General features: G+C 35.6%; 2 protein-coding genes and 1 pseudogene across 3 annotated transcripts in view; 2 read left to right on the top strand and 1 right to left on the bottom strand.

Moving 5' to 3' along the window:
• The window catches only part of LOC105493520 (usherin), a 789,359-nt gene extending 784,621 nt beyond the window's left edge, over positions 1-4,738 (top strand). The window contains exons 70-71 of the mRNA XM_024796490.2: positions 1,895-2,116; positions 4,513-4,738. Of these exons, the coding sequence (XP_024652258.2) occupies positions 1,895-2,116; positions 4,513-4,602 (312 nt within the window). The 3' untranslated portion in view covers positions 4,603-4,738. The remainder of the gene's footprint in view (positions 1-1,894; positions 2,117-4,512) is intronic.
• LOC112428870 (small nucleolar RNA SNORD116) lies at positions 1,093-1,177 on the top strand (annotated as a pseudogene).
• Positions 4,739-8,429: 3,691 nt separating the features above from the next.
• Positions 8,430-26,146, bottom strand: part of LOC105493521 (potassium channel tetramerization domain containing 3) — a 57,268-nt gene continuing 39,551 nt past the window's right edge. For both annotated transcript variants that reach the window (XM_011761220.2, XM_011761221.3), the window contains 6 exons: positions 25,449-25,619; positions 21,643-21,798; positions 17,625-17,721; positions 11,153-11,337; positions 10,930-11,068; positions 8,430-10,166 (listed from right to left, as the gene is read on the bottom strand). In XM_011761220.2, the coding sequence (XP_011759522.2) occupies positions 9,605-10,166; positions 10,930-11,068; positions 11,153-11,337; positions 17,625-17,721; positions 21,643-21,798; positions 25,449-25,619 (1,310 nt within the window). In that variant the 3' untranslated portion in view covers positions 8,430-9,604. The remainder of the gene's footprint in view (positions 10,167-10,929; positions 11,069-11,152; positions 11,338-17,624; positions 17,722-21,642; positions 21,799-25,448; positions 25,620-26,146) is intronic.

The raw sequence follows: 26,146 nt of genomic DNA, 5'->3' as shown, positions 1-26,146 counted from the left end.
ACACACACACACACACACTTCTCCCCCTCATTTGACAAGCTCGGGTTTCAGGGCTGGTGTGACCCTCTTCCAAGCACCCCATGTCTTGTGAACAGGTAAGATATCCTTTGAACATCAGTCCCAAACTGGCAAGAGGATTTTAGGCTATACTCTGAATGGAGAGAAATAGGCAGAGGTGCCAGGGAATTAGAGTGTCTTTTGTATTTAATCAACATTTTTCAAGACCACACAGTATATGATACAGCTAAGTTTAAGCTCAAGTTTTGCTTGTTATTTAATTACTGGTTTGAAGATCCTGTCATTCTCTGCAGTACTAAACAAATAATGGCAGTAGTACTTACCTTAGAAACTAATCAATTAATTTCCACTCACCAAGGGTTTTTATTATTATTATTATTTCTTTGTTTTTTGAGACAGAGTCTTTTTCTGTCACCCAGACTGGAATGCAGTGGCGCAATCTCTGCTCACTGCAAACTCCGCCTACTGGATTCAAGCGATTCTCCTGCCTCAGCCTCCTGAGTAGGTGGGACTACAGGCGCCCACCACCATGCCCGGCTAATTTTTGTATTTTTAGTAGAAACAGGGTTTCACCATGTTGGCCAGGTTGGTCTAGAAATCCTGACCTCAAATGATCTACCCGCCTCGGCCTCCCAAAGTGCTGGGATTACAGGCATGAGACACCGCTCCCGACTTCACTATGAGGTTTTAGTTGCAAAACCCAAGTTTCTCTCTCTCTCTCTCTCTCTATATATATATATATGTATATATGTATATATACACATATACATACACACACACATATACACATATGCATGTATGTATCATAGGATATATATATACACACACACACATCACAGCAGTATTACATATGGGTATGACAATGCTGTTGTTGGAGAAATGCAAAGAATGTGTTTAAAACTGTTCCAAACATGGACTGATGCTGCCATTTGTTCTCAGTTTGACTCTGTGGCTGATATATCTGATGTGTCAAGCAATGTCACCCTAAAAAGTTACACCATGCACTTTGAGGTACCTCTGTGTGCTGCATGAATGCATGATCTTTTGCATGGTGTGTTGACTGCACAGTGAAAAGCATCAATGACTTCCATATATCCGTTCCTTGGAAAGCTGAACAACATGAGTGAAAACTCTATTAAAAAAAAAACAAAGAAAAAGCAGAAACATTTCATTGATCGGATCAGCTAAATCAGAGCCCTCAGATATTTAGAGCAACTAGATTTTCTCTTACGGCACATTCTAGGTCTCAATTATGGAGTGACTTTGTCTTCTGATGTTAATGTTAATATCAGACCTAATTTAATTTGGAGACTGGAATCCTAAAACAAAGGGGGGAATATGGAATGAGAAATGAGGAAGGAGTCAATTTCTCTACACAAATCCCGGACTTTTAAAGTGAAAGACAAACGGAGTTCACATAGTGGACCACCATGAAATAATACTGCTATCTTTGGCTGCTTTGGGGGAGGGGTGTTCTCAAGAGGGAGGCTCTGCGTTGACATGTATGAAGAAGATACCTTGTTCACCCACCATCTGTCTGCCTTGCCCCACCACTTGGCAATGCAGAAAGCCGTTGCCCCACAGGGAACAACAGCCAGAGCACCAGTGCGTGAACTCTCTAGGTGCCAAAAACACTGGCCACCTAACTTGAGTATTAGTTCATCATCATCTTATTCTTACCAAGAAACCCGGGGTCACAGTGTTCCGGGTGCTCATAGCTGCTAAATTCTGTGGGTGTTGTTCCCTTCATTGACAAAGTGACAATTGTCAGGAGACAGTCGTTCCCTTCACTGACAATATGTGAGACACAATCCTCTGTCATATTTCAAGCCCATATTCCTTATATGTGAATCACTCACAGCAACTTCCTTCTCAGGGATTAGCCGATACCAAAATTCCCCGGTCTGGGACACCCGTGAGTATCCGCAGCAACCGGAGCGCGTGTGTCCTGCGCATCCCGAGCCAAAGCCAAACCGGTCTAACCTACTCCCAGGGTTCTCTCCACCGCAGTGTCAGCCAGCTCATGGACGTTCAAGACAAGAAAGTCCTGATGGATGACTCACTGTGGGAAGCCATCATGGGCCACAACAGTGGACTGGTGAGTTGGTTTCCTCATACGGGGCCTTTGCTAAATATCCCAGAAAAATACTGGTGTGGAACTGCCTGTACTTCGCCAAATGCAGCCCCATGGCACTCGCCTCTGAGCATTTACCCAGTGAGGTTTTAACAACTGGTTTACTAGCATTACTACAATTGTTTGATAAGCAGGGTAGAAACTTTGCCTTGTTCTGCTGGTATACAATAGATGCTTAAAAATAAATGCATATTGGTCGGGCATGGTGGCTCACAGTTGTAATCCCAGGACTTGGGTAGGCCGAGGTAGGTAGATCACCTGAGGACAGGAGTTTGAGACCTGCCTGGCCAACATGGTGAAACCCCATCTCTACTAAAAATACAAAAATCCTCCGGGCATGGTGGTGCGTGCCTGTAATCCCAGCTACTTGGGAGGCTGAGATAGGAGAATTGCTTGAACCCGGGAAGTGGAGGTTGCAGTGAGCCAAGATTGCACCATTGCACTCCAGCCTGGGCAACAGAGTGAGACTCTGTCTCAAATAATAATAATAATAATAATAATAATAATAATAATGTATAAATAAGCAGCAAACAAGTTATACTTCATAAACTTGGAGCAGAAGGTGACTGGAAACATTGGAATGGGCTTAAAACAAGGCATAAAGTACAAGCACTTGTTTTACTAAAATAAAAAATTTTAGTATGTCCACGTTTTACTATTGGTATATGGGTGGATGCAAAAAGAATATTTTGTATCAACAGGTGAACATGTTTGCTTTCCAAACACTTAGGAAATGATGACAAATGAGGCTGTTACTATTTATAAGCTTCATCTTTCATAATTTCAGTCCAGTGGGTACAAACAATTAGCTCTTTGAAAGGTAACCTCTTCGTAATATAATATTTATTATCAGCCTCTGAGTGGTTGCGATAAAAATCTTAGAATTTTTGCCAACTATCAAATTTCACTGTGCTGTCTTCTTAGATGCCCGCTGCAGTACCATTCCACTGGGCCAGTGAGAAAATAAACAGATAACCAGCTAGGAAGTTAGCTCCTCTGTTTACTCCTCTGGGGTAAAATTATCCACCTCCATTTCTTTCAATCATCTGCTTCTGTTTTTTGGATTTACACCCCTCTTTCTCCTCCGAGTCCTCACTTTTCCTGCACTGAAAAGTTGATGCCTTCCATGAAGCCTTTCTTGACTAATAGCAAATAATAAAGGGAGTTCCCTGGATCCAGGTTCCCTAACGCTATAAAAAAATGTACAGTCTTTCTCGCCTGTTCAGAATGATTATGTAATATATACATATCTATAATATGCATGATAAAATTACAGGCTGTTTGATGTTGTTGTAACTTCAATTACATTATTTCATTTCAGATCTAAAGTTTTTAAAAGGCAGGGATAATTATATTTGGTTGAAACAAGGAATTGCTAATTGATCATTTTTTTACATGCAAAACAGCAATTGCTACATGTTCAACATAATACATTGAAAGTTCAGATGAATTATTTCACCTAATCTTCACAAACTGTAGGAAGTAGGTTCTATTGTCATTCTCGTTTTTTTACAAAAAGAACTGAGGTTTAGAGAGGTGAGTGATTTAATGAGAGATTACACAGCTAGCAATTATTTTCATGGGTTTGGGTTCTTAAAAACATCATCTGACTACAGAACTCCTATTTGTAACTATTATACTGTATTGTCATTTTTGCTTGCTTTTTACAGTACTAATAATGGGCAATGTGCAACGGGACTCAGTACAAGCTTTTGAAGGTGCCAATACTTGGCAAGTTATCTGTTTATTATAACATTGTAACCAACATTAGTAATCCTATTTGGTAAATACAAAATACAGCACAAGAGTGGGAAGAAATGGAACACAAATAGCTTGCATTCTGGCTCTTCCATTTACTATTTGAACTAAATCTTTATATATGTGTGTATATATATGTGTATATATATGGATCACCTGAGGTCAGGAGTTCAAGAACAGACTGGCCAACAGTCTGTTCTTTTGTATTTTTGTATTGTACTAAAAATACAAAAACTAGCTGTGTATATATATATATATATATACACACACACACACACACACACACACACACACACCCCACACTCTACAGATGAGTAGACTGAGGTTTCTGAGGCTTAGAAAGGTTAAAATATGACACAATATAACCCTCAAACAAGATACACATTTTGAATTAGTCTAAAGTTCATATGTGCATGTGATGTGATCCTTTCAATGAGAAATTTAAGGCAAGGACTGTTGTAGACCTCACCATAGTGTTGAGAATAAAATGTTAAGCCTTTAATACTTATTACTTTTTACATATAATTGATATAACTATAAACTGATAGCAAATACTATTGATGGCAACTATTGTAGCCAATGATGATTGGCTTATTTTTCAGTATGTGGATGAAGAGGACCTGATGAACGCCATCAAGGGTTTCAGCTCAGTGACTAAGGAACACACCACATTCACCGACACCCACCTGTAAATGATGGAAGCCCGGAAGACGTAACCCTTGCAACCTCTGCACCCCTTTCCTCCTGGGTTATCACTGACATGTCATAAATGCTGAAAAGCCATTGTTTATTATCCTATAATTATTTAAAGAAATGACGACTGTTTTCGAAAGCGTTCCTTTTTAATAGAGGTCTAAGAAATGATATTTTTCTGGTTGTCTGAAATGAGAAGTAATATTCATATAAAAATACTTGGTTTGCTCTTATTTTGTGGGAGACAAAGTATGTAATTGTCACTTGGTTTCGTTTGGCAGTGATGCTACTGGTTAACTGAATAATCAGTGCCTATTTCAAGATGGCCTACAGTTGTTAGAAGTAGTCAGTTACTGGATCAAAAACTAAATGATTCTATTGAAAGGATGTCACTGCTGTTCATTTCTATCTGCCATTTCTGTCAGGGTTGACATAATCCTGCAAGAACAGTTATTCTAATGATCACAGCTGCTAAATGAAATCCCAAACTTTGCACCAGGTCAATAAACTTTGCTGAAGGTTCTATTTATTTACAATACATAGGGTTACTCACCAAACTTCCTGACAAGGCAACATATAACTTACACATAAATGTCTCTGTTCTTGCATTTATGAATTTTCCAAAAATCTAAGGAGTAAAAGGCTTATTTATACATTTTGAAGAGAAAACAAAGTGTTTCAATAGGAACACCTCTACTTGAACCAATGTTTTTATTTCACATATTTTATAGTTTTAAAACTCTAGTTTCTCTTAAAATTGTCAATTCACTGAATATCAGAGAATACTGATATCTTCAACTTAACACATTGCAAATGTAAACTACTGTTCTATTTGCAATATTTAACTAGGCGGCATGAAATTTTAAAAGGAAAAATGTATCTGTTCCTTCTAGCATTAACATATATACATGTAAAGACAAGACTACACCTATGTGTATACATATCATGTATATATTACTCTGTACTATATCCCTTCTTTTTGGAGAACTACCCATTATTTTAACCATAGAATCATTAAGAACAGATGATATGCAACAGTACCAATTCTCACGGTTCAAAAATGTCTGTCATTTGCTCTAGTTGGATTACAAAGTCATTGGTCCAAGTCCAATGGCAAGAAAAATTTTCTTGCAAATCATCCACATAAAATCAAAGACATTTAAATTTGCTCTTCATGGAAAACAGAATAAGAAAACTTCTCATCTTCCTTCATCCTTAAAGGTCCTATTGACCCCAGGAAAATATTATGACTCTGTCTAACACACAATACTCACAATACTTTGTGAATCTACACCCAGAGGCAGGCATAAACTTGTAAAGGGATAGTCTTACTTACTCTGCCTGAAAACAATGAATTACCCCAGGGCCCAACAGTAAAAGATTATGGACTTTTGGGGTATTGAGATTTCATCCAGCTCTGTGAGAGAGCAGCTCCTCAGACTGACCAACTCCTAGACAGTTTGCCAACCATAAGTGTCAAAAGCACAGGCCAATATTAAGCAGAAGTTCTACCACCTTATTAGAACTGCTATAAGCAAAAACATCTGAAATAAATGTGCATATCTGACAGTGACTGTACATAATATGAAATATATAGTTCTCGCCAAGTTTTTATACTTTCTGAAATGAAAACATAGGATTGACTAGTTTACTGATTTTTATTCCCATATGCTGATTCTGGGACAATTAAGTTAAGGCTGGCACAAATAAGCATTAACCAAGGTTGTGTCCAGCTCCTGTGAGCTACTTAAGGTATACAGGGAAGGAGTGGTCACAAACTTGCATCCTAATCCTCGGTGGACTCTTCTAAGAATAGTTTGCTAGTCACAAAGCATAGTCCACAAATATGCTTTGCTTGATTCAGAAGATTGAGCTTATCCTGATTTTTGAAAAATTAACCTGGTACCTTTATCGCTGTGTATTTTTTAAAGCACAGTATAAACTTTTGACAGCACACACAAAAAAATACAGAACTGCAGGAGATTTTATCTTGGATCATTATCCATTTAATCATCAAATTAGGCATGAACTCAGCTGAATCATTTACATTTTGAGTCCACAGCTTAGGGCAGACAGAAGCCTGTATGACTTCTGCCCAGAACACTGTCCCTTGCTACATGCCTAAGTTTACTTGTATTTATACATTTCACAGAAGAACCCTAAGATGTTGCTTTGCTACTTTAAGTGGTATTGCGTGCCAAGCCTCTATTATACGAACTACAGGCTCGCCCCTAGAGCTTCTGATTCGGTTGGTCTGGGGTGTGTGGCTGAGGCATTAGTACTTCTTAAAGCTTCAGGTGTTTTCATGTTGAGACCCACTGATGTTCCATAATCTGGAAGAAATCATGTACAGGAATAATATACTACGCACAGGGACTATGCTCCTTGGCTCACCACTTCTCCCTTACAAACAGTGAGCAGTTCTCGATGAACCTCTTTCAATTTAAATCTCCTGACTCACGTTTTATCAATTGTACATGCCACATTCTCAGCTTAAGAACTACCATGTTTTGTTATTCTTAACTGTTTGATAAGAGTAAACAGTTGTTTTTTTAATAAACTCTAAGAAATGTGTTTATAGATAATCTATTGTAATTTTCACTAAATGGAACCCAAATATGCATGTTATGGTATCATATACTGATGTAAAAATCATGCTGGCATCCATGAACAACCAGTAAATAAAACATCGTCCAGGTGGAAGAATTCATTAATAAGGAACTTAATTATTTCCCAGTTATCACAAATGAATAGTTGATTTCCAATGCGCAAATATCATGTAAACTAAAGATGGTTTGCTTAATAAATATTTAAATGTGAACTAATTCTGGCTTAATATATTTATCAAAAAATATTCGTAACAGCTCTGAGTTACACATAAATGATAAAATTATACCTATTTAAGAAAGTAGGATGTTCTGGATAATTTCTCAACCAACAATGTACATTAGAATGAACTGTGTACTATTATGTATCAACCAGCAGAGATTCAAATTCAGCAGGACTGCAGTGGGAGTGAGGCCTGGGCAACTATATGTGTCTAAACAAGCCTGGGTAAGAGCCAGGAACAGGACCACAGACTCTTGAAACAGGAAGACTTGGGTTCAAAAGTTGGCTCAGTAGGTAATAAGCTGTGTCACTAAGTTATTTATCCCCCGTGGGTCTCAGTGATCTCATCTGTGAAATGAGGATAACATCACTTATCCTATTGGTATGAAAATACTTCTTTCCATGAAAATTACGATTCTGTTTTCATTTTTCACCAATCACACAAAGTACACAGATTTATTTCAACTTTTTTTCTTCCCAACAGCAACCCTAATGAGGTAGATATAATGAAAAAATTTAGGCATAATGGGGTCAATCTGAGAAATTAAGTGTCAGAGTAGACATAAACCACTGCTCTAACATCAAGGTTCAATCTCTTATAAGCAAAAGAAACAAACAAGATTTGACTTGTACTATAATGCAATCTAGTATAGTCAGTTTCCTTTTTATGTGATTCTATCATGTAATAGTTACTACCTTCTTTTTAATGGCCTTTATTCCTGGTCACTAGTCTACTTCTTTCTTTCATTTTCTTACTTGCTCACCCAACTTTCACGTAACTGTGAGAAAGAGGAGGAAGGGTGTAAGATAATTACAATCTTAGTAATTTTGAAATTATGCTTTGCCTAATACTTTCTTTCATTGATAATATAACTTATGGACATATTAAGTTCTCCCTCCCCCCATTTTTTTTTAAATTATGGGAAGAAGCAAAGAAATGAACAAACATATATAGCACACTTTAAACAGAACTGTTCCTTAAATAACTGAAAACACATGGTCATAATCATTTTTATTTAATTGATAAATAAATACAAGAGAACTGTTGTGAAACCACTGGCAATATAGTAAACTTTAAAGATTTTATTTCAACTTCACTCACATTTCTTGGAATGGGGATATATACATTATTCACCAATAAATGCTAATGCTTTAAATTTACAATTACCCTACTTGTAGAAACCTGAAGATCATTCCAATTAAATGAAAAAAAATTGTACAAAAAAGTTCTTTTGCTCTTACAATTCAAAATACATTCAAATTCACATTCTTACAGCAGCCAAAACCTTTAACCCAAAATTCAGAACTGCAGTTCCACAAGTGAATAAAATAGTGTTTTAATTTGATTATCATGATTGTTAACACTGAAAAAAAAAATATGGTGGTTCCTAAAACAAGACAGGTTAGGAACTGGTATGGCTTTCCCTTCTGGGCACTCAAACTTTGCCCTTGATTATTATTTTTATTTCATCTTTTCAAACACAGACAATTGCTCCAACTTGAAAGTTTCAATGGAATTTTGGCATTGAATATTGCTAATGCTTGCTAAGATTTAAGAACTCCCAATGATGAGAATCAGAAGATGACGCACGACTAAATTAAAATCATCCTAAAAGACTTACTACATAGTGGTATCCGGTATTCAATATCAATAGTGTTTTTGAATAACATGATGTTTTTCACAAACATAGCACCTCATCAAATATCTGGTAAACACTTTGCAATCACAATAAGGGTTGGGAGACCAAGTTCCAAAGACAATTATGTGATTCACTTAAAGGTAACAATGCAAGACAAGTCTCAGGCATGATGAAGATTAGGAATGCAGTCTGCTGCTTCCCATGCTCTAAAGGGATGCTCACCTATATGGGCACCATCCTATTAAGATGTGGTACTATGTTTCCAAACCAATAAAAGTAGGTAAGTGTTAAAATGGACTCCTGCTTTATAAATGATCTGTTAAATGTACTTGTAAAATTAAAAAAATTTCCAAAATGTCAAAAGAGATATGATTATTGTATCTCATTATCCCAAGTAATTCTGTTAAAAAGATACTAAATGAAGTCCAATTTTATCTTGTAAAGTTTTAGTGTAAAAACTAATGTATTGAAATTCAGGAAAGTTTAACTTTCATCTAAATGTAACAAAACAACCATTCATTTTGGTGAGTTTTCACAAGCTGTACTCCTGACCTGAAGAATCACTTTTTTTATGCCGAGGCGATGGAGTAGTCTTTGTAGGAGATGGGGACGCAGTACCAGGGGAGTCAGTTCCTCCATCAGAAGTACTTGGTGACGAGACCAGATAGGGAACTTTCTTTCTTCCAAGGAATCCTCCCCCTTCAAATCCTCCTTTCTTCCTAAACTCTATTTTATTTTCATTTTCGTCTTCTGATGACCTTTTCTTGGATTCTGAAAAACCTTCAGCTATTTTATGCACTTCCAATCCACTATCCAATTCTCTCAAACTTTTTATTTCTACTCCAGGAGACTTTCTCTCAGATATATTACATTCCCCTGTCACCCCTTTCACTTCAGCTTGTATTGGACCCAAGTTACCATTTTCAGGGACAGCTCTTTCTACATTTCTGTTCAAATTAATAGTCTGGAAGTCCCTATAACTGTGAAAGCTCTCAGTCCTTCTTGCCCTTGCTAATAAAGGACTTTCTCTGTAAGGCCTCATGGAACCATAAGTAGCTGCTTCATGGATGGTATCATGGTGCTGAAGCTGAAGGCTGAAATACAGTTTTTAAAAATGACAGTTCAGATTTCACTCTTTGGTTTTTCAGGAACATATTAATTAAACAACCAATAAAACATACTGTATAAACATATAAAGTGTATTATATCCATATTTCTCTTTATAAAATATACTTATCAAGTACTCTTTATTACATAGACGGTATATAAAATTACTAATGCAAATAATACCATCATATATTCACAGACATGCTGAATTTTTGAACAGCTAAAAAAAAGATGGGAGGAAAAATCCTTGAAACTAATATGAAACCAACATAATTCAGTATTTAGCCCCTGGTTCTTCAGACTTTGGAATTTATCAATATCATAACTAAAAAGACATTATGGAACTTTATATTATAAGTACATAATGTTTAAATGTAAGACTAGACAACATAATAGAATCACAGATTAATACTGTCCCTGAGACGGGACAATAATTAAAGCTTCACATACTAACCAAGGTGATATGTGATTTTCCTAATTCCCTTTGAATAAATTCTTGATCACATAATAGGCTTCCAATTTGGCAGCAATTCACAAAATAAGTTAAAAGGCAAAAAATGTTTTTCTATGAAAAGAACCAGATATGCCTATCAAGAAATTTAGTAAAACTTAAAAAATTAACATAATGTCTGAATTTAAAATGTACCTTGAAAAGTATGGCTTTCTAGAACAACTATGTGATTACAGTATTTCAGTCAATTTCCTCAAAACAAATAAATTTTGTTTATAATACCCAACTCTTTAACCTACCTAGAATTTGATTCTCGTAAGTGGCTATGCTGAACTACAGAAGTTGCCGGACTGATGTTAGGAGTAGCACAGCGAGATGTGCTCAGATCACATTGATCCAGTAATTTGAGTAGCTCTTCTTCGGTTGGACCACCTACATCTTAGGAGAACAAATAGTCGTCATAATTGCTTATGTGAAAAGTTTAACCTTGTGACAAAAACATCTTTCTGCATGAGAACCTACCCTTATCTTCACTTTTGTTAACCATATCCATAGCAGTGGTCAGATCCCACATTTGAATGCTGCCATTTGTATGGCCTGTGAACAAGTAACGCCTTGGTCTCGAGCCCATCCTACTGGATCCTTCACATTCCCTCACTGTAAATGAAGATATTGTAGTACAGTCAACAGCCTGGATCTCACATATTCTGCAAAAGAAAAGCAGAAAGAGCCCTGATGGGAATGAGCAATTATTTAAAAAGAAGCTATAAAACTAAAAAGGCAGAAAGAAATAAAGAAAGCAAACATGGTATACTAGAAAAGACTTAAAAAATCATTTAAAATTTATGTGTAAATTTTAAAAATCTGAAACCAGAAGAAATATATAGCTCTATGGAGATAGCCCATATTGTATCCATCATTAGGCTAATACTCTTAACTTTAAAAAAATATTTTTATGGCTATTTGATTTTCATAAAAGATAAAAAGAACCTGAGAGAGAACAATTACTATCCACATTAACAAATGAGGAAACCAAGGGATAACATCAGTAAATGATTTTTCCAAAGTCATGTAAGGGCTACCTGAATTGTACTTGGCTGAATTAGTTATCCCAGCCTACTTCAGAGTTGAGGGAGTTTATTAAAAAAGAAAAATCGGTATAGGCAAACACAAGGTCAAAAAAATAGACAAAGAAAAAATACCATCCACATGAATCTGAGAAACATACAGGAATAGAGTATGAAGCTTAGATGAGCTTCCTAGTAGGCCGGACAAAAAGGAGGGAAAAAGTTAATTCCTACATGCCCACATGTAGTGATACAGACTATCCTAGTCTCATTCTTGATCTCAAGGTTTGTGAATACAGGAATAAACAAACCAAAGTATTTTTCCTGTACTCTCATGCAACAATCAACTCTAAGGAAAGTGAAAGTTTATCTCCAAATGCCCTTTTAGTTATGTGGGCTCTTGGCTGGATCTAGAAACCAAACTGACACCACACAGACTGACAAGAGAGAAGTATATAGGTTTTATTAGTTTTACATGTACATGGGAATCTTCACAAGAGAGTGAGGTCCAAAGAAGTGGCCAAAGCAAGATGCTTTTATACAATTAGACAAAGAATGATAAACTGGAGAACAAATGACAGGATAAAGAAAATCTGACTAGAGGCAGTACATTTCTAACGGAGTCACTAGAAGATATGTATATATTATATATATAGTGGGACAATGCAAAGCTAGTGGAAGGTAAGCATATTCACTCAGGTCCACTGCAGCCCCCAGTTCCCACTCTCTTGTCCTGGTACAGGGAGGATAACACTCCCAGAAAATCTTTTGGCTTGCTGCATGTAAAAAAAGAGAGAGGTCAGCTATCCCCCTCTGAAATGACAATTTATCCAATGTTTTCTCCTCAAAATAATCAATATACCAATTTGGCATATTTTGGAGTAGAATGTCCTTCACTACTTCGCAACAAAAAGGGTTCTGTGACCAAATGGGGTGGAGGGGTTCACCAAACACAAAGCAAGCAATCGATTCTCCAGCAGACACCAGCTAAGTATCCTCTAACTCAATTTAATTCTGACACTGTCTGTCATATCAGCTAGTGTGACAGCTAGAAGACTCAGTCTCACAAAGCTGAGCTCCACTTCAGAGGCTGATCACAAGCCTCAGGTTATTTTGCCTGTGCTTCTAACTGACTGACTGTAAATCAGGGTTCCCACAGCCTCCTCCTTAGGTTCAATTAATTTCCTAGAGTGGCTCACAGAATTCAGAGAAAAACTCACATTCACTGGTTAATTACAAAGGGTACAGATGAACAATAAATTCCCAGGGTAAGGTGTGTGGGAAAGAGCATGGAGCTTCCATGCCCTCCCTGGGCACGCCACCCTCCAGAACCTCCAGGTTTTCAGCTACCTGGAAGCCCTCTGAACTCAGTTATTATTATTATTTTAATGGAGGCTTCATTACATAAGCATGAGTGATTAAATCATTGGCCATTGATGATCAACTTAGCCTTCAGCTCCTCTCCCCTTCTCAAAGGTTGCAGGGTGGGGCTGAAAGTGCCAATCTTCTACTCCCATCTTGGTCTTTCTGGTGACCTGCCATCAGTCAACTCACTGGCATACAAAAAGACACTTATCATTTGGAATACTTCAAGAATTTTTGAAGGTATATACCAGGAAGCAGAGACAAAGACCAAATACATATTTCACAATATCACACAAAGGAAGTTTTTAATATTTTGCCAATATAAAGTTTGAAAGAATTATTTTCATGGGCATTATCAGATTTTAAAATTCTCCCTTCTTTTAGCTGCTAGGGTTTTTAAAAATCATAAATAGATGATGAATTGTCAGATTTTATTCCTGTATCTATCAAGATGATCATAATTTAGTGAATTACATTTATTTTTAAATAATATCTGTAAATTGATTTAAAATGTTCAACAACCCCCTCTTCAGATTCCTCTTAATGTTTCAAATAAAACAAATCAACATTTGTATGCATATGAAAACTTGGGTCTCAGAAAATACCCTCAGAAGCAAAGTTTCTCTCTGACCTGCAAGGCAAACCATAGAGACAATCTTCTTTTTCCCCAAGGTGGGTCAGAGAAACCAGAACCCTCTTTCCCCAAAGCTAGCCATGAAGCATAAAAATATTACCCTAACATTTCCCTATCTTTCTGTGAACAGCTGGCCATAAAGAAATTGAGGCCCTCACTACAGAGGGGTTCTGCCCCATCCCTGGGAGAAAGGAACGCCACACGGAGACAGTTCCTGCAGGAGTTCTCTACTCAGTCTATTTGTGGTAACTTACACCTTTTTGTCCAGTCACAGTTCTACATGGCTGTCCTTGCTTTTTCTAACCTAAGCATAAAAACAGACACTTTTCCCTCTGTCTTTGGGTCTTCATTCTGAAGACTCTCGTGCCATATAAAAATATAATAAAATCAATTTGTAATGTTTTCTCCTGCTAGCCTATCTTTTGTTATAGGGGTATCTACTGTGACCCTAATGCTTCTACAAAACAAACATAATTTTGCTCTTTTTTCCCCCTATGGAATAGATTTTTTAAAACTACTCCTTTATATTTAAAATTTTCTACAAGGTTTTTTTCCTGCTTCCTTTAAATAAAACTCTTTCATTTCACTTCTCACTATTAGGAGCCTGAACTGTCCTTAAACAAAATCTTTGGTTCACTACAGCTTTATAAAGGGCTGATTTTCTATTCAATTCTACAGAGTAATTTCTGCATGTTATTTTTGTAACTATAGCTTTTCCTTTGGAATCATAAACTTAAAAATTATAAAATTTGTTTTATCATGCAGAAATTGTAGTTGATTATAACACACTGTTACTGTTAGAAATAACTGAAAGGGGGATATTAGAAATAACAGAAGAGGGGATATTAGAATTGAATAAGTAAATATGATATACTACATTGTTAGAGAATGTTATACCAGTTTTAATAACATTTCGCAATTTCTTCACTGAATATGCAGAGAACACTAAATCACAGTAATTTAGGGAATCTGAGATAATGAATTTTAATCTAAAAAATTCACTTCTCAAAAATTTATTCATCAAAATATTAAGAGATATGTTGAAAACGCAACCATAAAATTTTAAAATCAACAGGATTAGTAACATTAAAATGAAAATCAAATGATTCTATACCTAGAAAACCCCATAGTCTCTGCCAAAGGCTCCTAGATCTAATAAACAACTTCAGCAAAGTTTTAAAATAAAACAAAATCAATGTAACAAAATCAGTAGCATTTCTATACAGCAATTATCATTAAAACTGAGAGCCAAATCAAGAATGCAATCCCATTAACAATAGCCACAAAAGAATAAAATACCTAGATATACAGCAAACCAGAGAGGTGAAAGATCTTTACAACAAGAATTATAAAGCACTGCTCAAAGAAAGCAGGCAACACAAACAAATGGAAAAACATTCCATGACCATGGATAGAAAGAATTAATATTGTTAAAATGGCCATGCTACACAAAGTAATTACATCAATGCTGTTCTTATCAAACTACCAAGGATATTTTTCATAGAACTAGAAAAAGCTATTTCTAGGCCAGGCACAGTGGTTCATGCCTGTAATCCCAGCACTTTGGGAGGCAGAGGTGGGTGGATCACGAGGTCAGGGGATCGAGACCATCCTGGCTAACATGGTGAAATCCCGTCTCTACTAAAGATGCAAAAAATTAGTCGGCGTGGTGGCATGCGTCTGTAATCCCAGTTACTCAGGAGGAAGAGGCAGGAGAATGGCCTGAACCACAGAGGCGGAGCTTGCAGTAAGCCCAGATTGTGCCACTGCACTCCAGCCTGGGTGACAGAGTGAGATTCCATCTCAAAAAAAAAAAAAAAAAAAAAAAAAACTATTCAAAAGTTCATATGAAACCAAAAAAGAGCCCAAATAGCCAAAGCAATCCTAAGCAAATGAACAAATCCAGAGACGTCACACTACCCAACTTTAAACTATCCTACAAGGCTACAGTAACCAAAACAGCATGGTACTGGTACAAAAACAAACACACAGACCAATGGAACAGGATGGAGAACCCAGAAAACAAAGCCACACACTTGCAACCACCTGATCTTCAACAAAGCTGATAATAAACAATGGGGAAAGGACTCCCTATTCAATAAATGGTGCTGGGATTACTGGCTAGCCATTTGCAGAAGATTCAAACTCAATCCCTTCCTTTCACTACATACAAAATTCAACAGAAGATGGATTAAAGACTTAAATGCAAAACCTAAAACTGTAAAAACCCTAGAAGGAAATCGAGGAAATATCATTCTGGACATCAGCCCTGGCAAAGATTCCATGACAAAGACTCCAAAAGCAACTGCAACAAAAACAAAAATTGACAAGTGGGACCTTATCAAAGTAAAGAGCACTTGCGCCACAAAAGAAACTATCAGCAGAGTAAACAGACAACCTACAGGATAGGAGAAAATATCTGCAAACTATGCATCTGACAAAGGTCTAATATCCAGCATCTATAAGGAACTTAAATCAGCAAGTAAAACACGACTCCATTAAAAAGTGGGCAAAGGACATGAGCAGACACATGTCTGGAGGTTGCAGTGAGCTGAGATTGCACCACAGCATTCTAGCCTGGCAACAGAGCAAGACTCTGTCTCATTCATAAGTAAATGAATAAATAAATAAAATGAAAACAATAACCTTCCTAATGGACTCTATAGGAATTTTACTTTTTTCATTTGTTTGACATGCAAAAACTTTTTCCCTGCAACTTTTAAGTTCTGGGCTACATGTGCAGGATGTGTAGGTCTGTTACATAGGTAAACATGTACCATGCTGGTTTGCTGCATAGATCAACCCGTCACCTAGGTATTAAGCCTGGCGTCCATTAGCTATTCTTCCCGATGCGCTCTCTCTCTCCATCCTCCGTCACCCTCAACAGGCTCCCTGTTGTGTGTTGTTCCCTCCCATGTGTCCATGTGTTCTCGTCGTCAAAAAAATTTGTTTTTAAAGCAGAGAAATGTTGAAGTAAAATCTAAGGTTATAAATAATAATTTTAAAAGAAGTAAAATTTCAGTCAAAAGGAAGAGGAAATTAACTTCTACTATACATCTATTATGGTTAGGTACCATGCAAGATATTACACGTTTGAAATTTATTTTATCCTATGATATCCTGCCAAAGTCATTGAACCTTATTTTATAAAGAAACTGGGCTAAGGGAAATAAAATAACTTGAGTTGCATTTACATAGCTAGTAACAGGAAGTGTCAGAATTAGTTCAGCAAAATCACTATGTTCTTTAAGTTTGAATAGAAAAGACTAAACAGAGGAATACTGCCAGTGCCATATAATGGAAGCATAAGGGCAGCATTCACATACAAATACTGAGGAGACCGCATAAAGACAGGAATCCTGCTCTCACGGAGACAGATAAGTTCTCTCCATGTTAAAGTAGACACAAATTACTCTAAAATAGAAAATAAAACATGGGTGCTATGTCGTAAGCTGTGCCAAGATTATGCACATTAGTGTTATTAATCAGTATTTGTCATTTTTATTTTAAAAGGGGATACTAAATGTCAGGAAATCTGTAATATGTTTTATTTGAGAAACATAAATAATGTATACAGATTTATGTGGGATGGAAAATATTTAAGTTCTAGGTTTTTTAAAGAAAGAAACTGCTTATAATAACAAAATTAATAAGTATTTATGTTTGGCCATGAAAAAAAGTTCACTGTGTTCTTATTCTATCATTAGTCCCTCCTAACTGTCCACAGCATCAGTGAAACTCTTAAATCCCACAAAGTAAGCATAACGTAGACTGTCTTCATTTTGAGTTATGATTATGAGATAACAGACTCCTCTCCCAACAATTTGTTTCTACTAGCACTCTTTGATCAATACGTCAAATTATGCCATATGTTTTGTAAGACAAAAGGTGGCTTCTGAATACAAATATTTTTACAGTAAAGTGTTACCTTTTTCCAGTAGATGAGAGTCTTACAAATAGTTTGTTGGTGATGGGAACAACTTTCTGGATAAACACCTGTTGATCGTCTCGCTCTCCAAAAGGTCCTTGATCAGAAAACAAAAATGTCAAAAAATTAAAATTTTAGTTCTTTCATTTTACAAAAGAAGCATTACTCTTAATACAAGAAAAGAATTTCTCATACATACCAATATGGTATCACATTTCAGCTCACAATCAGACATGGAATAAATGTATACAAGTACTTCAATTTGCATTTAAAATTTTTTAAAGAAATACACAATTATTTCTAAGTTATATTTTATATATGACTAAGGCTGTAAAAGCTAAAGGAAAAAATGTCCTAAGGTGCTACGTTAACAGTACTAGCCGGAGACCTGTTAAGATATTTACTATCTTTGGGGATGTGCTTAGATTCTTATAACTTAAAAAAGACATATACATTAAGTCATTTCATGTACTGATTTTACTTTTTTGAGAAGACAACACACAAAATCTTAAAATATAAAGTGAAACTTCATCAGATGGAATGTAATTAGTTGAAGCTTCTGTTAACCACATTTCTTCCTTTAGTATTTCTTCTTTTTAAGGATGCAAATTAAAAAAACACACACAATTTTATATAAGGTAATTGGTAAACCAAAAGAGAAAAACAAAGTACAGTATGAAGACTAAAGTACAGCATAAAATTTACTACAGAGTTGCACCCTGAAGCTTTTCAATCTAAAATGAAAGATTCAATTATTTTCACTTTAATGTATTTGGCAAGACAGATAAATAGCCTATTATATTTTAGAAAGATCCTGAACAATAACGTAAAGAAAAAAGTTTTTGTTTAAAACTTAAGCATAAAATTTTAATAATTCTCTTTTCCCATTATACATAGTAGCTAAAATAGTATCAACTTACAATTCATAAAAAGTATTGTAAAAAGTTTTACAATAAAATTTTTAAAGACAATATATCCCAAGTTATGTTACACGAAACATAGATGTACTTAATAAATGAACCAATGTCATCTTTATTATTAGTTAGCAAATACTTATACCGTACTTAGCATGTGCCACCGTAAATGTTTTCCAAATATAAAATTTTAATCACCATAATAACCACTTAAGGGAGGTGCTATTATTTACTATCTCCATTTTACAGATGAGAAAAATAAGGCACCAAGAGATTACTTAACGAAAGATCTCATAGGTCTTTATATGATGGAAGTGGAATTCAAACAAACCTAAGCTGTCTGGCTCTTCACTATACTATGCAGTTGCTCAATTACTGGAACTTTCTGATCTCTAATTTTATTAAAATGAAATGACAGTCCTCATTCAATAACTCATAAACAAGGTTAAAATAGTGACCATGAATAAAATAACTCAGAATAAAATAACTAGGAATGAGAAGACTATAGAACTGTATCTTCTCTCCCCTTGAACCTCATATTGACATGAGACTGACCCATAATCTATTCTTCATAGCTTAATTCTTTGCCCTCTCTTCCCCCACCTCCCATTTATAGTTTCCCTTCCCAAATTGGCTCCTTTCCTTGGAATACAAAATATCCCCAGATCTTTCTTAACTTTAATGAGGGAGAAAGTTGGAGGAATAAAAAATATGACCTTCGATCGCTTCTCGGCCTTTTGGCTAAGATTAGGTGTATAAATATGACCTTTGAACTTCCTTGCCTTCCAACTAGCTCCATTACTTCTTTCTTTCATGGACACCTCCAACATCTATTACCCCATTACCTACTACAATGTAGATTCCACCTTTACCACTCTACTGAATCTGGACTCTACTCTGTTCCACTGATCTATATGTCCAATGATCTCTGAGGATATATATATTTTAAATACCACTATAAAGAGGAATGAAAAACCGCCGGGCGCGGTGGCTCAAGCCTGTAATCCCAGCACTTTGGGAGGCCGAGACGGGCGGATCACAAGGTCAGGAGATCGAGACCATCCTGGCTAACACGGCGAAACCCCGTCTCTACTAAAAACACAAAAAATTAGCCGGGCGAGGTGGCGGCGCCTGTGGTCCCAGCTACTTGGGAGGCTGAGGCAGGAGAATGGCAGGAACCCGGGAGGCGGAGCTTGCAGTGAGCTGAGATCTGGCCACTGCACTCCAGCCTGGGCGACAGAGCGAGACTCCGTCTCAAAAAAAAAAAAAAAAAAAAAGAAAAACCTCCCTGTCCCCTTTATCTTACTGGGTTTTATAATTAATTCACAGGGCTGTTTATAAATATCTTTGTATTCACAATACACATGCTCTCCTTGAACAACACATCTACTCCTGGGGCTTTCAGGTGCTTCTTATATGCAGAATACTCATAAACATAATTTCTAGTTAAGGTCTTTCTCCAGAGACCAGGTATATCTTCACACCACAGAATAGTATCCATATGCACCATCACTCAAAATACGTAAGTCTGAATTCATCTTTGTTTTCAAAATAAGTTATTCTTTCTATATTTCTGTATTTAGTAAGTAATACTCAGCTACTCCATTTCCCAAGAATCCTTAGGGTCACTTTAGACTCCTTCCTCTCTCATGCCTGCCACATCTAGTCAATGACCACCATGCACTTTGGTTAATAAATTCCTCCTTTCTGGTTTCCTTGTTTCACTCTCTTAAGTCTTCACTGTCAAGTTTTCTTGCATGCTCTTGAAAGATGAATTATATATATCACAAATCTAGTATCATTCTCAAAATTCTTCAAAAGGTCCCCATTACTTACAAGATAAAATCTAAATTTCTTAGTTTGATGTATAGATGCCTTCCATGATCTGGCACTGGCCTATTCACTCAGTATGTCTTAGTATTCTTACCCACATATCCTATAATCTAACAATTAATGACCTTCCTGACATTCTCCAAACTTGCCAAGTTCCCCTGGCTTCTACCCTTTTAACTTGCTGTTTTCTCTGCCAGGAATGCTCCAACCCTAGAATCTTACACACCCAACGAATGTCGATCCTTCATGTATCAGTTCAAACATTAAAACCTCTATGAAGTGCTGTCTGAATCTCAGCTTCCGTCAACATTAAGTGGGGTATCTACCTCCTAAATTGTCAAGAAGATTAAATGAGAGCATATATTACAACCTCTAACACAGATCCTGGCACTGTCTCCTCTGGGTTCTTTTTGACCTATGCCTTTAAGAGGAGTTCCAAAATACAATTGTTTCATTTAATTCCTACTGCTCACTACATCGTAAGTTGATGTTCACTGCACTTTTTAAAATGTCTAGTATCTAGAACACAAGCACTCAATAAATATTTATTGAATAAATAACAATATAAACTTCCAGTGCCTAGCATCATGCAGAGAACTGGGATTACATAACAACTGTTAAAACTGGTAACACTGCATATTTCTCTTTCTAAAAATCATAAGGCTGTGGTAGTAGAATTCTCTTAAGTAGCTTATAAGGACAGTAAGATTCTTTCAAATGGGGCCGGGGGTGGAATGATCTCTATGAAGGCTGTGTATGTGTATGCACACGTGTGGATGTGAGTGCCCATGTGCACATGTATGTATGGTGTATAGAGAGAAAACCTAAACTAAACTTAATACACCTTTTGCTGAAATCAGAGAATATCAATGGAGACATTCTACACTGTTTCATAATGAATATTACCATGTCATCAAAATGACTCTCATTATATAGGAACATTTTCGAGCTTCAAATTTTATTTTCAGTAGATTAGTAAAAAAAATTTCAAATATCAAATGTACACAGCTATCATAGTTTTAATAATAAAAGTAGCTAACGTGAAGATGACACTCTTTAAATGACTCCTAACATTTTAATGAAAAATGATGCAATAAAATAATTTCGTGAATTTATAGAATTTCATCAGAAAAATACACTAAAATTCTGTTTAGAATTTCAAAATTAAAATGAAAACTTTGTATTTAAAACTCGTTTTTATGGTTTTATTAGTTGATATGCTTCTTCTGAACAGCTAATATAGTACCTAAAAATGCCCTAAAATAACTCACCTATGTCATTTCCAGAGGAATAGCTACCATGACTTTCTGTCTCCTCCAGGGACAGTATCTTGAATGACGCTAAAGGAGTAGAACCTGGTTGAGTAGAGATCATTCCTCTGAATCGCGTTACTGTCCACGTCCGGACATGGTTATTATCTGCACAGACTAGCAAAGAAAGAGAACACAAAAGAATGCAAAATTACTTTTAAAAACTCATTTTAAGTTTTTTCACAATCATCTACATTAAACACATCAGAGTATAAGTGGCAAATGACATATTTATCTTAAAACTATACGTAATTTGTATCTATTTAACTGAGAAAACTGAGTATGCTTTACCTTGCTGAAAAATATAAGGTATGTCAAGTAAACCTACAGATCCTCATAAAAATAGCTTGTAGGGTATAAATGTAGTAAAGGTTAAAAATAATGTGTGTGTAAGAAAAAAGATGCTGAATATTGTCCTGTTCTGTGGCTAAACTACATAGTAAACAGTTTCCTGGTTTATTTTTCCTAACTATAGAAACTGTTTCTGCTTATGCTACTCAAATATTAACCTAGATCAGGACTTACCGAAAAATTATTGGCACAAATGACAATTGTCAAACATCTTAAGCAATCAGCTATTTATTGCCCACTCATCATTACATTAAGGAAAATTAAGATTCTATACTAAAGCTGAGCAATATTTTTATACAAAGAAAGTCTGCATTTAAAAAACATGCTCCAATTAGTTTTATTTTGCTAACAGAATATTAACTGAGCATATACTAAAATGTCTCCTAATCTATCTCTACTTTTTTTTTGTCTGAGTAGATACTCTATTTGAAAATACACACCATACAATGTATTACTAATGCAAAAACTACTTTTTTGGCATGCTTTAATAAAAAATATACTAATTTTGCCATTCAAGATTTTAGAAAATCTGTTATTATTAGCAATGAGCTATGAACTCATCCGTAAATATTAGGAAAGTCTCCAAAATTTCTTATATACACACATACATAATATTTACTACCAGGTAAAAATGTGTTACATATTTTACAGTTACACATATTTTAAACAAAACTTTAGAAAGAAATTTAATTTTGGCAAATAGAAGTAAGTAACAACTGTGTACTTTCTATTCTTATGTAACAAAATTCTCAATTGCTAGACTGTCAGTTTTCTGGTGAAAAAGGAGACATTTTGTCCTAGGCTATTTAATTTCATGGGAAATCGTTTCCTGATTTCACTACTAAGCTTACTAGGATTCTGAAAAATAATTTAAATATTGTTAGTTGATTCAATTGGACAACTATGTCAACTTTGCTAATATCGGTCATCATCTAAAGTTTTTCTTTAAGGGATCAAACTGCACTATAAGGAAAACAATGTCATTACATATGTGTTAATATCCACCAGGTGGCAGAATAACATAACTGAGTACACATAAAATGCTCCAGATTTTTTCTTAAAAAGGATATTTCTCTTGATAAACTTACATAAGTTTCAAACCTACATGAAATATCTGATGTTAAAATACAAGTTTTACAAAGTAGTTCCTTGGTATCACATCCCACAATAACCATCGAAACATCACAGTAACCCGGCAAAACGGCCTATTTTCTCAGAGCATTGAGTTGCCTTATCTCATAACATTTATTCAGCATCTTTTATGTGTCAGAACTATGCTAAGTGCTGAGAATAGAACAAAGTTTCTGCTATTTGAAAACTTTTCTAATTATACAGAGATAATAAACAAGCAAATAAATGATTAAGTGATAAAGCTATAAGGAAAACAAAGCAAGGTACTGTTAGGGAAAGTTATTGTTGGATAGAGGTTTGGCTAATTAATTTAAAGCAGGTTGCCAAGGAGTCCTCATTGAGAAGGGATTTGAAACGCCACCAGAATGACAAGAATGCAGCCAAACAAATATCTAGGGGCAAAACATTTCGAATAAAAAGAACAAACGCAAAAGTTCTCGAAGGCATTTTTAAAAAATAGAAAAGCCAACAAGTTAGAGTGTTATCAGCAATGAGAAAAGTGACACGGGAGTTGGGAAGAGATTTTAAAGGTAGGTAGAATCTAGAACAAGAAAAGCCATATAGCCCACGGTAGAAATTTAAATTTATTCTAAATACAATTAGAAGCCATCAGGAATCAGACTTGGTTTGCATTTCTAAAAGATACTTCTGGTTGCTGTGTGGAGCATGTACCACAGAGACGGAAAAGTTGAGAAGTTACTAGTTATCTAGGGGAGAAAGGATGATGATGTGAGACAGTAGACTGATGGAAATGAAAAGTGATTGGATTTGTGACATAATGTGGCAGCAAAGCCAACAGGACTTACTGGTGAATTGTACTATGTGGGAGGTGAAAGAAAGGGAGAAATCAAGGGTGATTCCTAGATTTTCAGCTTTAGTAGATAAGTAGATGGTGACACTGCATACTAAGATGGCTTTTGAGACAGAAATCGTTAAGTTCCATTTTGTCCAACTTAATTTGAGATGCCTATTAAACATACAACCAGAGATCCAGACACTGGATGCACAGGTTTGGAACTCTTTGGATGGTCACAGGTGGAGGAAAGTTTGGGAGTCATTGACATATAGTTACTTACTATTCAAATAACCGGGGAAGTGCAGATAAAGAAGAATAGAGAGTCCAGGAAAGAGCTCAAGGGCAATCCAACACTCAGCAATTGGACAAAAGAGGAGGCACCAGCACGAGTTAGAAAATCCTCAGTGGGGGAGGGGAATAATGTTTTATGAAAACCTAACAGAGACTGTTTTAGCAAGGCCTACTTATACCACAAACAATTACACATTCAATAAAAGCATAATCAGTCAGCTATGGACTGAATTTCAGCTCCACATGGTGTTTAAATAGATTGAGAAACTTTCACTACATCTTTCACAAAAGATGCATTATCTTCTAGCCAGACTTCATAAAAACAAATCTGATACATGAAAACCACGTTTGTAAAAGTTTTAAGTTGGGCAGGAACTGCTCTACAAAAGGAGTTAATGTAAGACTCCTCTAGAAAGCAAGCTCTACTGACATACCCAACTCACAATACAACTTTCACAAAGCCTTTTAGAAATCATCTTCCATACACAATTAATTTCTTCAATAGAATTTTACTTTGTAATCAGAAAGTACTATTTCTTAAACTTGAAAATTAGTACTTAATTTTTTATGTATCCAATTAGTATTTAAATTTTTTAAAATTGTATATGACTATAAAGAACTACAAACCCATGAAAAGGTTTTCTTCAAATAATCTTTATAATTTTAAATTTTATTATTTTTATGAGATGACAAAATATCAAAATACACATTTAAATCTACAGTTTTAGCATTAAACCATAAGATAACCTGATTTATATTAAAAGTAAAAGTTGAAAAATTTAATAAAAATTCCTCTTAGCAGGGTCAAAATAAATATTTTGCAATAAGATATGCCAAGAGAAAAAAAAAATCACACCTCCTAAATGTATGTATATTAAAACCAGGCAAAATAAAAACCATCTTTTTTTTTCTCTTTTTTGGTAGAAACGGGGTTTCACCAGTTGAACGCCTGAGCTAAACCAATCCACCTGCCTTGGCCTCCCAAAGTGCTAGGATTTATGGGCGTGAGCCACTATGACCAGCTCAAAGAAATCTTTAAAAGACGATCATAATTTCCTCAGTTATTAAACTTTTCTAGTACTTCTTTTAGTATATTTTTCTCACATAAACACTGCGTTTTCATTCTTTTAATTTGTGCAGGTACAGAAAATAACACACAAGGCCAAGTTCTTTACCAGTACTAATGAAATTATTTTACCTGATACAAGATGCTTCTCTGATAGCATGATTTTTGTTACGGGACTTCGGTGAACTGTGAAAGTCTGAAAAAGCTGAGGACCTGATCCAACTGTCTCTGGGTGTTGTACAATCACTCGTACTGCTCCAGAGCTCGTACCATAGGCGATCTCAATCCAGTTACCACTGACACCTATATCAAGTCGAGTTGACAGGTGATATATTATGGAATGATAATAAAAAAGCTACCCTTGCAAAGCTTCCCTATGATAAAATAGGCAGAGCTGGATTCACTGTTTATATCAGCCCTAAATCCAGTTCAGTAAAAAAAAATCTTAAAACTTCTCGGGTCATCTTAAAATCATTATTTCCTTGATAAATCTTTTCCTAACCTTCACTTCAAGATGTAACTATTCACCTCCTGCCTTGCACTATTAGGTTCTATCACAGCAATTATAACACACTAATTCTGTACTTATTTATATGTCTAGCTACTTCTACTCCTTATTGACAAAGACTGAATCATAATCATCTTTTTATCTGTCACTTTACAGAGTACCTGAGACACAGTAGATACTCAACATAGTTTAAAGAATTCATAAATCTGCCATGCCAAGAATACTACATAGTATCCCAAAAGCAATATTCCTTATTATGTCTAGCCTAGAATTACCATCTGTTCTACTTAAACTACAATACTAAATCATTCTCAGATAGTGA

This window comes from Macaca nemestrina, chromosome 1, assembly GCF_043159975.1.
Source record: "Macaca nemestrina isolate mMacNem1 chromosome 1, mMacNem.hap1, whole genome shotgun sequence".
Classification (NCBI taxonomy): Eukaryota; Metazoa; Chordata; class Mammalia; order Primates; family Cercopithecidae; genus Macaca; species Macaca nemestrina.
This window is presented reverse-complemented; position numbering and strand designations above follow the sequence as displayed.